Genomic DNA, 14,092 nt, shown 5'->3' with positions numbered 1-14,092 from the left:
ACATATCAAGAATCAAGATATCAACATTGTCAGCTGTCAAATGTTTTATTTTCAGTTACACGATTTGGATTCTTACAATTGGGCCATAATATTTTTACTTTAAGAACGTAGCACCCAAAGAGTATAGTAACATATATAGGTTAGGCTATCTATATAGCACCATTGTACTGTAAAGCAAAGTGTTGTTAAAAGTCGATTTAACAACAATCGGATCGTTTTGAATAGCCAGTTATAATATGATTAATAAATGCATATTATGCTTTTATTAAAACAATTTGTATTAATAGAAAGTAGGATAATTAATGGCATCTTTGACGAGGCGATTAAAGATTACAAAATAGGTACAGCATTTTCGAAGACCCGTATCTTGCAGTCCGGGCGGCCTATAAGGGAGGCGACAAAATTTTCAAACTGAGAACATGTTCTCGCTGTCAAATTTTAGAGCAGTCTATTTATTTTTGACGCCCTTGACGGTAAATTTTTTGTAGAGCTATTTCAATATCCATCCGCGGTGGTACAAACTTGAGGTACAAACGAATACCACTGCGTATGTAAGTCAGGGACGTTGCCCCACCCTGTATGTAATAATCGAATATCAACAGTATAACCACAGTATAATATATCCTTATACTGTGGTATAACTATTTTAAACATATATTTGTACGCACATAATTCCACCATTTGGTGTTTATAGGGCTGCTGGAAACTATTTCTTAGAGGGGTACATAAGCAGTGTCTTATTCATTTTTGTTTTATTTCTAATTCTATTGTATATCTTTTATTTTAAAATGTATAAATAAGTGTAATACATAGGTAATTGAAAAAAAGTATCATCCCAATTCCCTTTTAGAACACTAAATTAAATTAATTATAATCTTAAATAAATATCTTAAATAAATTTATGATCTTTCTTCAAACTGAACCCAAACACCGTTTTCAGATCGCAACACCAAGCTGGCGCAAAGTTGCAATTCGTGATCGGTCGGCAACAATCTGAAATGCTTGATGACTCCGGCTAGCGTAACTTTCATTTCCAACATCGCAAACTTTTGACCTGTAACAGTAATTCAATTTAAATTTTATTTAAATCATCACGAGAGTTGTCAGCAGCAGCTGACAATCTAGTGGTTGACACTCGACGTCTCATTTGGCAGGTTCGAGGTTCGATCGAACACCTCTGAAGTTATGTAGTACTAGCTGACCCGGCAAACGTTGTGTTGCCATATAAATAAAAAAATGTTAAGGGTGAATAACCCTTATCACTTAGGGGTATGAAAAATAGATAGTACCCGATTCTCATACCTACTGAATATGCATATAAAATTTGGTGAAAATCGTTAAATCCATTTCGGAGGGGTACGATAACTAACATTGTGATACGAGAATTTTGTATATAAGATTATAAATTAATTCTCACTTATCGCGAAATATCTTGAAGAAACCTACACGGCTGGGTATTTAAGAAAATTTCGAAGGTGTGTGAAGTCTACTAATCCAAATTTGGCCAGCGCTGTGGATTGTGGCCCTAACTCTAAGATGAGACCCGTGCCCAGTAGTGGGACAGTAAGTTGTAGTTGTAGAAAGTTGGGGTTTTCTGGTTGTTCAACACACATCCCCAATAGGATTGTCTTTACATAACTATTAAATTAAATAAATTTACCTATTTACTTTAATAAATTAGTTTAAACAATTGCAGAGCGAACCTATTCAAATATATTCAACATTCAATTTCAAGTCGCATATTTTATTTGACCTTGCATGACTAACAATTTAGTTGCATAGTCAGAATAATAAATTAGTTTGTTATTGGGATGATGGAGGTCCAAAGATGATCATTTATTAAAGGAGATCTTAATATTGTACATATTTCTAACAACATATAATTGTATCCTTACCAATACAATTTCTAGGACCGGCACTGAAAGCAATCCAGCTGAATGCATTCTTAGCATTACAGGATTCAAATCTTTCTGGTCTGAATTCAAGAGGATCTTCGTACAACTCCGGGTGTCTCTGCATGTGGAAGATATCTATAAGTATAGTTGAGTTTTTCTTTACACGGATCCCGCCAATTTCTGTAAAAAAATAATCATTGACACTTTTTATAATATTCGAAACCCTCTTACTAGGTTTTTGTCCCTGTAAATTCTCACGCCCAGGGACATTTTTACCTGTATTCCTAGTAATTCGTCGCTCTATTAATGGCACGGCGGGATATATACGAAGAGATTCCTTTATCACTAGCTCCAAGTACTTCATTTGCTGAAGTTCGCTGCGAAATTAAAATAAATGACTTATTCAACTGCTATTAATAGATACTTAAAGTAACAGAAAGAGAGTGGAAATTCATGTAGTTGAATAAATAAAGTAGAAATATTTAGATTAATATTTTCCTAGCTATTTTACTCTGTAATCTTAAATTATTTCTATATTTTTATTATGACTAAAGCAGCAATAAAGTTTGCAGTTCTACTGATGTCAATGCTGCCGCTAATCTGTAAGCAAGTCCGTATAAAACAAGGATTCTACCCCAAGACAATCACAGATGTAAGTCGTGAGTCAGATATGTGATATGTGATATGGCATCCACACATTCATGATTACATGATTATAGTTTTAATTTACCTGTACGTTGGATCTCTGTTCAAATCATCGCCGAGGATGTCCTTCTGTTCCTGAAATATCTTCTCTTGAACGTCTGGGTGCTTGGACAAGATGTAGAACGCAAAGCAAAGACCGGACGTTGTAGTATCGTGACCCTGAATCATAAAACAAAGTTAAGTCGTAATAAAGAATAGGGAAGAATGAAATGTGATAACCAGAACTGTAGTATGCGTCGGTATATGGAGCAATTTACGCTCCTCTCACATCCCCTGGTGATTACAGCGATATGCGACCACACAAACCGCTGTCCTTCCCGGGGTCGCTTGCTGGACGGTTTGAGCTCCCACTCTTGCCGCCCGCAACCCCTAAAGCCCCCTTTAGTTGCCTCTTACGACAGGCAGGGGATACCATAGCCCTATTCTGGTCCCGGTACTACAGGGACACCGCGCCGGAGGGCGCTATCTACGCCCTCGGCGTCTCCGTCTCCGCGCGGGATCGGCGCGCTCCCTGGCCCGTGCGGCGTCCTCTTTTGCGAGCTAGATATATTTACCTAGCATGGTGGATTATTAAGACTCTATATTGAGACACTTATCAAACAATCTGAATTGATGATCCTATTATTTATTGTAATTATACAAGTACTTAGTTTTCATTAATTTATGAATTAATGTTATTATCCCAAAAAAAAAAGACCACCTTTTACTCTTTAAGTGGTTCCTAATTGTAATGAAATTTGAATTGTAATTATCATATTAATTTATGTATGTTTTATTCAAATTACCAATTGCTCTTTAGTAAATGAGACGAATAATTTACTTCTACCGCATTTTAAGCAATTGTTTCAATTAGGGTCGAGGAAGAGTTCAAAATCAGGAACAAGACCAAATTCAAGACATTCAGACATTCAAATTAGAAAAACATTGAAAGATAGAACTAGTATGGTTTGCCTAGCGTTGAACAGTTCTGTGATTTGGTGAAAGGGTGTGGACACCGGCTGGAGGTCCTCTTTTCTTTGGATGCGGTTACAAATATTAAAAGGCGGCAATGATTACTTTTTTATATAATATTGAAATAGCAGGCGAGCATGCAGTTCACCTGATGATAAGTGGCTCCTGCCGCCCATGGACATCTGTAATCAACGGTTAGGATTCTAATATTATCTGGGGTTGGCCCAGTGTTCGATCACAGATACACTGTTACCCTGGAACTATTCGAGCTTCGAAAAAATATGTCTTCCTTACACCCTTCAAACCGCAACATAGCAGCGTTTGACACTGCTGTTATTAGGCAAAAATAGGTGTGGCGATGGTGCCATTGGAGTCGAACCACTGAGAGTTCTACTAATGTATTACTGCAATAATTTTATCTTTAATCATAATGCCCGTGTTTAAAGCTTGCAAGGAAATACAAATAATTGTTACATGTTTTACTCATACGATCTTGTATTTTTTGTTTACCAAATTAACAATAATAATGGTTGTTTAATAGCGGCTGGATCAGCTTACGTGAATTAAACATAATTACTGGTACTAAAGTTTACAATGTCAGCTCAATGTTATCGTAATATTGTCAATACTGGTTTGAGGCTGTACAATTTAATATAGTCGTTACTATAGGTAGTTGATGAAAATAATCACGAGGAATGGAACACTCGAGACTTTATTTTATTATGTATTTAATATATTCGAGACGGGTCTCAGAGGCGTGTTAAGTTTACATATTACTTTATTATAATGCAATGGCATTATTTAACGTAGCGCAATGTCATTATGTTATTTTTGTTCTGATAGGAGGTTTTACGGATGAATTATCTAAGACAGTGTTATCACAAACAAAATTCATTATAGGTATAGTCCGCGAGGCCTAAGGTGAGCTTTGCATTTGTGTGAGTGCACATGGATAGTGTAGGTGTGAAATCAAATGAAAGCGCGATGATTTTATAGTTGGGGAGCCCAAGAGGGGATTTCGGAAGTGTCTCAGTACTAGAGTGGAATAAATATGTGATCACGCAATAAAAGAAGAAAAGAAGTTTGATGGCCACGACGCCGTTTACGATAATATAACAGAACCGTTTATTATAAACACAAATGATACATCAGATGAAAGTGAAGATGAAGGCGAGAGTGATAATGAAAATGATGATGATACAATGTCCGGTGCGGAAGATTTGCTATAATTTTAAATAAACAAAATAAAGTTTAAAGGTGGTAGAACCCTTTGAGGTTCGGCTCCGGCGGCACCACCGTCACACCTATTTCTGCCTAATAACAGCAGTGTTAAGCGCTGCTGTGTTCCGTTTTGAAGGGTGTAGTATGGGAGACATACTTTTCCGAGGCGTTCCAACTTAGTCCTCAGGGGCAGCGGCGCATCTGTTGTCGACCTCAGGTAGGAATTTCTGGTCCTCTCTAGGGTTGATTATAGATTTTCATGGGCGGCAGTAGCCATTTACCATCAGGTGGACTGCAATGAAGGTTTCTACAATGCCATCATTTGCAACATATGCATATCCTCTTTCAAAATCAACATGAAACATTAAACACATATATCATTCGATCTGCGTCAATTAGGAATACAATAATAAATGGATTGTCTAACAACTTATTTCGATAAGTTAAGCAATAACATATTTTTATGCATAAACCTAAAGATGACGTAACACTACAGCTTATGGACTGTTCCATTGGAAGAGTTGCCAACAACGAAATTTGCTTCTCAATTTGAGATCTTAATTTAGCATTTATGAAGAAATTTTATAGCAATCCGGTAACCATAGGCGGAAGTTCATTGCCAATCTTGTGCAAAAGTGTATAATAACAAAACACTCGCCGAAGGATGAAGTTCCATCCACATCAATTGGACTCATGGTGGTCCTCCACGGTCATTTATGCCCCGTACGTGTAAAATGTGGTATGAACTTCCTCTTGAGGTATTCCTTGAGAGCTATGACTATGGTGCTCTTCAAGAGGGGTGCAAAAAGAGCTCTTCTTCAAAGCCGGCGATGCATTGGCGACTCTGGTTTTGCAAATAACCATAGCCGACGGTGAATGCTTTCCATCCGATAGCCCGTCTGCCCTAACCTACTTTTAGAAAAGAAAACATGCAAACTATAATTATGTAGGGCCGGATTAACAAATCTTTTCAAGAGATTTCTTGATCTCGATGATCCGGGCGGGTCCTTCATTCTACAGTGAATGGTACTTTTGAGGAAGGTTGTTTCAAGTTTTTTGATTTTCTTACCTCAAACATGAATGTGTCGACCTCTTCTCGGATTTGTTCGTCGCTGATCCTTTGGCCATCCGTCTCCGCCAACAGAAGCAAGTCCAAAAATGCATGCTTGTTGCGTATTCCTAAAATATTTTAAGTTTAAAAAGTGAGTTTAGTTTCTGAAATTGGTCGGCGGAAAAAAGGGATCAACTGAGGGATACTAAAATGAAACTAAGTTAGATATACTCGTAGTTATCGCCAAACTGCTAGTCCGCTTTGAAGTTGTTCCGAGCAGGTGTAGTCATACAATTTGCTATGGCGACGCGAATCATTTCTATATTCAGATCGGACTAGCAGTTTTACGCGGACTATACCTACATTTTGTTTTACCGTAAAGATATTATAAGAATCTTTCTTACTAAAGTGTCTCCTTACTTCTTACACAAATGTCTCCACTATACGAGGCGTTCCAGCTTAGACTTCAGGTGTAGCGGCGTATCTGTGGCCGACCTCAGGTGGGAATATCTCCCCCTATCTGGTGTTGATTACAGATGTCCATGGTCGGCAGTATCCACTTACCATCAGGTGGACTGTACTCGTCTGGTACTGGGTACTGGTGGATCGTTTGGTACTCCTGCTAAACGATGTAAATAAAATGATTACCGATATCTGTTTGCGTGTTCAAGCGGGTGATATTAAGACTCTCTAGTTCCCTGCGCCGTGCATCAATAACATCTCTTGTTTGTCGATGTAGTATCTTAATAGCTTCGTTTTGAATTTTTTTGTAATGAGTCACATTGAAAATCGCGTCCTCACCTAAGAATGAATTTCGTATCCGCAATGAGATTATCCTAGTTAAGCTAGAAAAAAAAATCATTTGGACATTTTCAATTAAATAAGATTAGTTTATAAAATTATACATTAGTAGTATAATCCGGTAGTTAGTAGTTTAATCCGGTTCGCCTACTAATAGACGCCTATAATTATTAAAATTAAAATTTAATGATTTTTAGATTGTCTTCATTATTTTAACTTAATTAGTCAAAATATAATAATTAGGCGATTTAATCCACCAATGATGAGAATCAAGCCACCCATTTCCTTATTTTTAATTATGAAGATGGCAAATTACTCGATAATTTGTATACAACTATAGTAGAGATATAAATAATTTTATGAATATCTGAGATAAATGAACAAATTCAATTTTTGAATAATTAATTACCGCGTTGTTAAGGCAATCACGTATCATTTATAATGTTGCATATATACTTAATGACAGAATTGTTGTTGATATATTTTAAATATTTTATTTATCTGTTTCATGGGTAACAACTTTCACGTCTTTGTATGTAGGTATGTCCTCCTGCTTTGTGCTTTCGTAATGCAAAAAGTAACAACATGACTTTGGTTATTTATTCCTAATTGTCATGTAGTACGTAATTTTATATGTGCCTATATAATTTGCAACACAGGGCGTATTACTTTAAAATGTAATAAAATGTATTTTGAATGCAAATCAGATGCAGACGTAGTTACCACAAAATCCTATCTAGAAGAAGTACTTACTCGTCAATTGATTGCACATATTTTGATTCACTATCTTTTTGAGCGTTGATGGAAACGCCCATAATTGATTCTGCAAAAGAAGATTTTATCATTTAAGGTAGATCCCTTTGTGTTTTATCTCTGGACACACCAACAACAGTGTCAAGTGCTGTGTATCGGTTTGAAAGAGGTAACGATATACAAATGAAGACGAAGTTAGAACGCATAGATGTTCTAACTTAGTCCTCAGGTGTGGTAAACATGGCCGTGAGATCTTAGGTAAGCAAAATATTACATCAAGGATATACTCAGGGCCGAATTTAGAGGTCTAGAGGCCTTGGGGCAACAATGGAGTGGAGGCCCCCTGGTCCCAAATTATTTTCCGAATGCACAATTTCTTCAGTTGAGTTTTTCAATAAATATTTTATTGTGAAACGCAGGTAGATTCTTCTATTCATGTTTGTACAAAGTACTGTAGATGAAGGTAAAACAGCGAAAAAAAATATCAAAGGAAAATATATTTTTTTTTTACTAGTCGGAATTTAATAAAAAATCCGACGTCTCTATTGTGGGGGCCCCTCTTTTGTGGAGGCCCCGGGGCAGCCGCCCCGGTTGCCCTCCCTTAAATCCGGCCCTGTACCTACTTGTGTGCGTGTAGTGACGTAGAATAGATACTAGTTTCTTTAGGAAAAAAAGGTCGTTTGTAAATGAGGACTTTTGTCAATCCCTCCCGAAATAATCCCGAAAATCTGACTACAAAAGCGTTGCTACTGCTTTCGTGGTTAATCTTTGGTAATATTTTAAGACTTTAGTTCTATTGAGGGTTCATAATGGACATTTAAGGATAAAGAGTAAGTAGTAAGTATTATTTTAATGAGTTTATTACCTGTCACATTGTCAAGTGCGTTTAGGGCGATAATGGGGGTTAAGTCAACGGGTCTGTCAGCAACTTTTCTGAGTGTTTTCATCAATATCTTCTCGTTTTTCAGAAATACTGGTAAATAATTCTGCAGGATGTTAAAGTGGAAGGCTGGCGTCAAGAATTTTCGATGCGTTTTCCATCGGCTACCTAGAATAGTTAAAGTTCATGTTTTTTTGAATAGTTAAAGTTGGAGTTAAAGTTTTTCATTTTTAATGTTTTGAAATATCTTTCAGGATACTTCAGGATGCTGCTACAGTGAATATTTATTGCCGGGTAATGACAACATTTTAGTCAATCTAAGGGAATTGTAAATTTAAAAAATCTTTTTAAATTAAAAAATGTATTGTTAAAATTGTACAGTTTTTATTATAAATACATACCTGTTGAAGTTAGGAGACCGTCTCCTAGCCAGGGTAAAAGGAAATTATATGATCTGCCCTTAGTTATCAATTCGGTGCTCGATACCAGGGGCTGTGAACACAGATGTTTAATGATATTATAAACTTGCCGTGCGCCGCGGTTTCGCCTCAGTGTTTAGTTTTAAAAACAGTGCACGAAAGTCGTTCCATCAATAAGGGCTTTTCAAATCGGATAGACACTACCAGCGATTAGAATAACAAGAATAAAAATAATAATGCTTTTTTGCCACACAATATACAAAAAATGATTACAAACTTATATCTAATTCACACAGTAATATTATTACCTCGTGCAGCGTTCTTATTAGTGATCGAAGCGTGCAGCGCTGTTTTTCACTTATTATTAGCGCGTTCAAACACATAATATGTACCTAGACTTTGGCCGGGCGGTACGTAAAAAGCATTAATTATAATTGCAAACAATAGATACTGAGAAGATTACTTATACATAGCATGAACATCTACATACAATATGACGATGAACTGTGAGAGCGATTTATCAGGAATCCGATTTAAATTATGAGCTATAACAGACTCTAGTTCTAATAGAGTAGTCTTAACTTTATAGTGTAAAATTTATAGATACAAAGATACTGCAAATTAGGATTAGAATTATGCATTATGCATAGTTTTTATGTACCTATTGCAGTGGTATTTGCATAGTTTTTGTGACTATATCACTAATAAAAACTTCCTAGACTTATGTATTATGTATGACTTAGGTATCTTATAAGATTTATATAAGTACTAAGTATTTAATTTGAATTTATATGCAATAATAAATTATTAGAAATATTCATAATAAAACCACATCATCGTTAGCGTATTATAGTCCGCGTAAAACTGCTAGTCCACTCTGAATATAGAAAGGAGTCGAGTCGCCATAGCAAATTGTATGACTACACCTGCTCGCAACAATTTCAGAGCGGACTAGCAGTTTGAGCCAGACTTTACTTCGGGGTAAGAATTATCTCTGAGTAAGAGGAAATTAGGTGCTAATCTACCATGCTAGCCAAGAACGGCTTCACATACCTTTGAGAACTTTAAAAAAAAACCCTTGAGTCTGTACATTTTTTCATTGCCGACTCGTGTGCTGTCATAATACCGATGTGACACGCAAAGGGTTCCGGGTTCGATCTCCGGTCAGACAGAAATCTGATAATTTGAGTGATGAATTTTGATATTTGTTCCGGGTTTGGGTGCTTATGTATTTGTCTATGCATATGTAATTATTATTGTTAATAATTATTAAGTTTAATGACATCCTGTTTGAAAGGTGGTAGAACTCTTTGTGGTTCGACTCCGGCGGCATCACCGCCACACTTATTTCTGCCTCATAACAGCAGTGTTGAGCGCTACTGTGTTCTGGTGTGTTCTGGTTCATAGGGTGTGGTAAGGGAGAGATACTTTTCCGAGGCGTTCCAGCTTAGTCCTCAGGGGTAGCGGCGCACCAGTGGCCGACTCCAGGTAGGAATATCTAATCCTATCTGGGTTTGATGTGGGCGGCAGTAGCCACTTACCATCAGGTGGACTGCATGCTCGTCTGCTACCCCATATTATAAAAAGAAAATGTAATTTGTATGTAATATAAATTGTAATTAATTCATTTGTAATAAATTTGTACTTTGCAAACCTTATGCAGGTAGGTCACAGGTCACACTGGGCTGTAGTTAGTACAAAATTCTGTGTAACAAGTGTGTTCAAGCAAATACCAAATTTCACATGGCTTTAACTTAGGACTAGATACATACCTCTATGTATTTCGGATGATATAGAATAATGTATCTTGCATGAAGCAAATGGATTATAACCGCATTCCCATAGACATCATTTAATTTTTTCAGAGCTGGTATGAATGCTGAAATAAGGTACAGAATAAATATTTTTGAAGAACAGTCTTATAGTAAGTCGATCATTGATTAAAGATTTTAAGTATTTCTCTTATATCCATTATATCTCAGTTTGATTGTAAAAATATTAAACCAGTTTGTATTAACTGCGTTTTATGCAGATATTACTTGGTTCTAAATATTAGATAAAAGTGGCAAATCTTTCGTGACTTATTTCTCCATAATAAAATTAGAAGACAGGATGTGGTTAGGGGGAGACATGTTACGAGTTGTTCCAATTGGCATGGCATCTGGGAACGACCTTAGGTCATAGTAAACTTTAAACCTATTTGTGCATATCTTAGCGCCGGTCACGCTTACTTTTGGACTATCGATGCAACGACTGAACTGAAAAACCCAATACATAATGATGTATATTAATGATGCATTCGCCAAAACTCGTTTTCGATACCGCGAGTGAAGATAAAAAAATGCCTAAACGTGATGATGCATCAAAGTTGGATACTCAATCGTGATGTCACTTTATTTAAATAATGAATCTGTTTAGTTTTAGTCTATATTTACCACGCTTTCATGCGCTTGACGTGTATGTATGTATGTATGTAACGGAATCTTTGAACTCGATTGTTACTCACTTTCAACGGTCTGATTAATTTAAAATTTTGAACAATTATCAAGAACCGATGACAATACACGATTTTAATAATTTTATCCCATTCTCTTCATCAGGATCGTCAGGAATCAGGATTAACGAATTTCCTTGTGCGATTTAGCGTGGTTTTTAGATTTTTAACTATTATTATTTCAAATACAATGCCAAACGCCCTTGGTGTGGAGAATAAATGTTGACACAGATGTACAGGTATGTGTTGATAAAATAGTAATTTTAATTACTAAAGGTAGGTTATTATTCTACTTGACATAGATATACAATTAAATAAATAAAATTTTAAATAGTCATAAATTATTTATTTTATATAGGTACATTAATGTACTTAAATGAAATAAAACTTTCATCATAATTACGATAAATATTAATGTTTTTTCCTCTGTAATTAAATTCTTGAATTTCTTTCTCAGTTTTGTGTCTCATTTCTGTCTCAGTTGCAGATTTCATGCTTTTGAAGCACTTTGCCACCCTGCAAAAAGGTCTGCTTGGGGCTAGTTCCCTTTTCCCCTCCCGGCATTCAACGTCTCTACGATGTACTAAATGTACGACTCTATTTAGACTAATTGTATCAAACACAAAATACACTACAAAATCTTAAACTACATAAATGGTCTTTAGAAGCTTTTTTAATATTAAAACAATGATGTGTCAGTACAAAAGCTATTTATCATGTAAGGTAAATGAGTAGGTATATACATTAGATTCTCATGTAATATATTATTTTGTAATCATCTTATTTTCATACATCACATCAAAAACCCATTACTGTCTCTCTGCTGGGCACGGCTCTCCTCTCATAATGAGAAGGATTAGGCCATAGTCCACCGCGCTGGCCAAGTGCGTATTGGTAGACTTCACATACCTTTGAGATATTTTTTTAAATCTCTCAGGTATGCAGGTTTCTTCACGACCGTTCTAGCACCTAACCTTCACTGTTTATCAAGCGATAATTAATTTCTATTACGCACATAACTTTGAAAATCAAAGGTGCGTGCCTGAGATTTGAACCTCGGACCCCTCGATCGAGAGGCGGGGTTTCTTAACCGCTAGGCTCTAGTACTTTCTAAATCACTGCTCAAATGTATTTTCATAACCTTACGATAAAAATTTACTTTCAACAAGCTAACAATTATTAAATATATTAAATACTACTTGTTATTAGGAAAATTACAATGTTTATTTTAATTTTAATAAATAAAAAAAGCCATGTAAAAATAACATACCGGTATTATTATTATTATTTTTTAAAACAGCTACAGTATGTATATTATTTTACTGCTTTATAGCTTGTAAATTAAAGATAAGAAGAACATCGCTTACCTAATATTGTTTGTGTGTATCTCTTATCAGAGAACGAGGAAGTTGATTGTTGTTATTCCAGTTCTTCAACATTCACTAATATAACAGTATATAGAATATACGGTATATATTTAGGATTTACTATTTCTTTGTGAATATATATATTACAATCTTGCCCACCTTTTAGCAGTTCCCAAAAGTGTGGATAAACTTTAAACAAACAGACGAATGCGATCGGAATTTTTCGGAATCGGAAACGAATCGGATCGGAATATTTTAGGTATACAATTATATTGTGATTCACTTATGTATTTAAACAATTATGTATTAAAGCAACAAACAATTTATCTATTAAATTTTAAAATTACTTACTTGTTGGTTTTCCTAAGAATAAATTCGCGTTTCCCAATAACGGGAACGGCCGAGGACCAGGAATATTAAAGTCCTTGCAGTCTCGTAGCAAATATATCCAAGACACAATAATCGCGATTACTGATGTGAATATTGTTAGGAGGATAATCATTCTAATAACTTTTAAGCCCTATCTATATATAAAACAATCTTTTATAAGACTATTTGCTCAAGTGACGAGTAAACCGTCTACTGCGCGCTGTTAACAGATTATAACTGTGTTTTGTTACGACTGCAACGCATTCAAATCAGTGGGATAATGCTAGTTGGTTGGCTTTATCATAAAAGGCCGCAAAAAAGTGTATACTTCCACAACAAAAATAATGTTGCCAAATTAACATTTATGTTACATACATCGATTATCTTTCGTGATAATATGCAAAATTAAGTTTTATTTCGCATGCATATTTTTTATCATAAGTATGCAAAAATGTGTAGGTGAGACAATCACGTTATAGTGCATTATTATGTACAAAAGGAATTGCATACAATTAAAATTCTTAAATTGTTTAACATTTAATAAATTTAACAGTGGTGGTCCATATCTAGTCAGGGATATTATATTACTTTAAGAAGAAATATGTCAATGGCTAGAATAAATCGAGGAAAAATACCTAAAACAAAAGCCGCCTAAACTTTGTTCTTAGGCAATTGCCCGAGTTGTTCTGGCCAGATCACCTTAGGTCTGTGGGGCAGATGATGGCGTAAAAAATCTGGATATAAAGTATATCAATTCTGAGCTAGCGCTAGAATGTTATCAATTAATCAGGATATGATATTGACAGCCGTGGTCCTTATCGCCAAATCTTTATACTTCTAATAAAATCCAGATTTCTTATGTTCGTGACTATATAGCTTTTAAACTATTTGATGGAGTGACTAGATTTTTAGCACAACTTCGCATTTTGTATAACAGTGTATAAGTATTTTTATAATTTAACAATAATTCATTTGTATCTGGAGGCACGGCAGTGCCTCCGCCAAGTCGAGTATATTTTATGCATTACCTATAAAAACAATTAATTAATTTTCTATCAAATAATAATATCGTGTTGTTAAATATATATTGTGTTTGTATGACTTTTCCATTTGTAAGAGGTTCCAAATTTAAACGTGAATCTTAGTGTCTACTCACACGTACCAAAATCGTCAAAAAACATTAATG

The 14,092-nt window shown here is 35.4% G+C and overlaps 1 protein-coding gene and 1 long non-coding RNA gene across 4 annotated transcripts; one reads left to right on the top strand and one right to left on the bottom strand.

Moving 5' to 3' along the window:
• Positions 1-48: 48 nt before the first annotated feature.
• On the bottom strand, positions 49-13,169 carry LOC140751870 (cytochrome P450 4d2-like). Its single transcript, XM_073085962.1, has 11 exons — positions 12,889-13,169; positions 10,449-10,555; positions 8,659-8,749; positions 8,243-8,425; positions 7,378-7,447; positions 6,472-6,668; positions 5,842-5,951; positions 2,626-2,759; positions 2,172-2,272; positions 1,896-2,075; positions 49-1,054 (listed from the first exon to the last, which is right to left on the bottom strand). The coding sequence occupies exons 1-11, from the start codon at positions 13,037-13,039 to the stop codon at positions 900-902; spliced, it is 1,479 nt and encodes a 492-aa protein (XP_072942063.1). The 5' UTR covers positions 13,040-13,169; the 3' UTR covers positions 49-899.
• LOC140751874 (uncharacterized) lies at positions 8,101-12,847 on the top strand. 3 transcript variants are annotated; one of them, XR_012103390.1, is made up of 5 exons: positions 8,101-8,207; positions 8,512-8,551; positions 10,542-10,600; positions 11,277-11,759; positions 12,707-12,847. It is a non-coding gene; the product is annotated as an uncharacterized LOC140751874 (long non-coding RNA). The 3 variants fall into 3 exon arrangements; XR_012103389.1 differs by having other exon boundaries at positions 12,704-12,847; XR_012103391.1 differs by lacking the exon at positions 8,101-8,207 and adding an exon at positions 8,306-8,433 and having other exon boundaries at positions 12,704-12,847.
• Positions 13,170-14,092: the final 923 nt, after the last annotated feature.

Source organism: Epargyreus clarus, unplaced genomic scaffold (assembly GCF_041222505.1).
Source record: "Epargyreus clarus isolate Ecla_fem2 unplaced genomic scaffold, WU_Ecla_fem_2.2 ptg000023l, whole genome shotgun sequence".
Classification (NCBI taxonomy): domain Eukaryota; kingdom Metazoa; phylum Arthropoda; class Insecta; order Lepidoptera; family Hesperiidae; genus Epargyreus; species Epargyreus clarus.
This window is presented reverse-complemented; position numbering and strand designations above follow the sequence as displayed.

Coding starts and splice junctions, on each gene's coding strand:
- LOC140751870 (XM_073085962.1), bottom strand. CDS start 13,039: ATGATTATCCTCCTAACAATATTCACATCAGTAATCGCGATTATTGTG. Junction 8,750..10,448: donor ATCATCCGAAATACATAGAG/GTATGTATCTAG, acceptor CTGTGTTCACAG/CCCCTGGTATCGAGCACCGA. Junction 7,448..8,242: donor CGCACTTGACAATGTGACAG/GTAATAAACTCA, acceptor CTTCTTTTGCAG/AATCAATTATGGGCGTTTCC.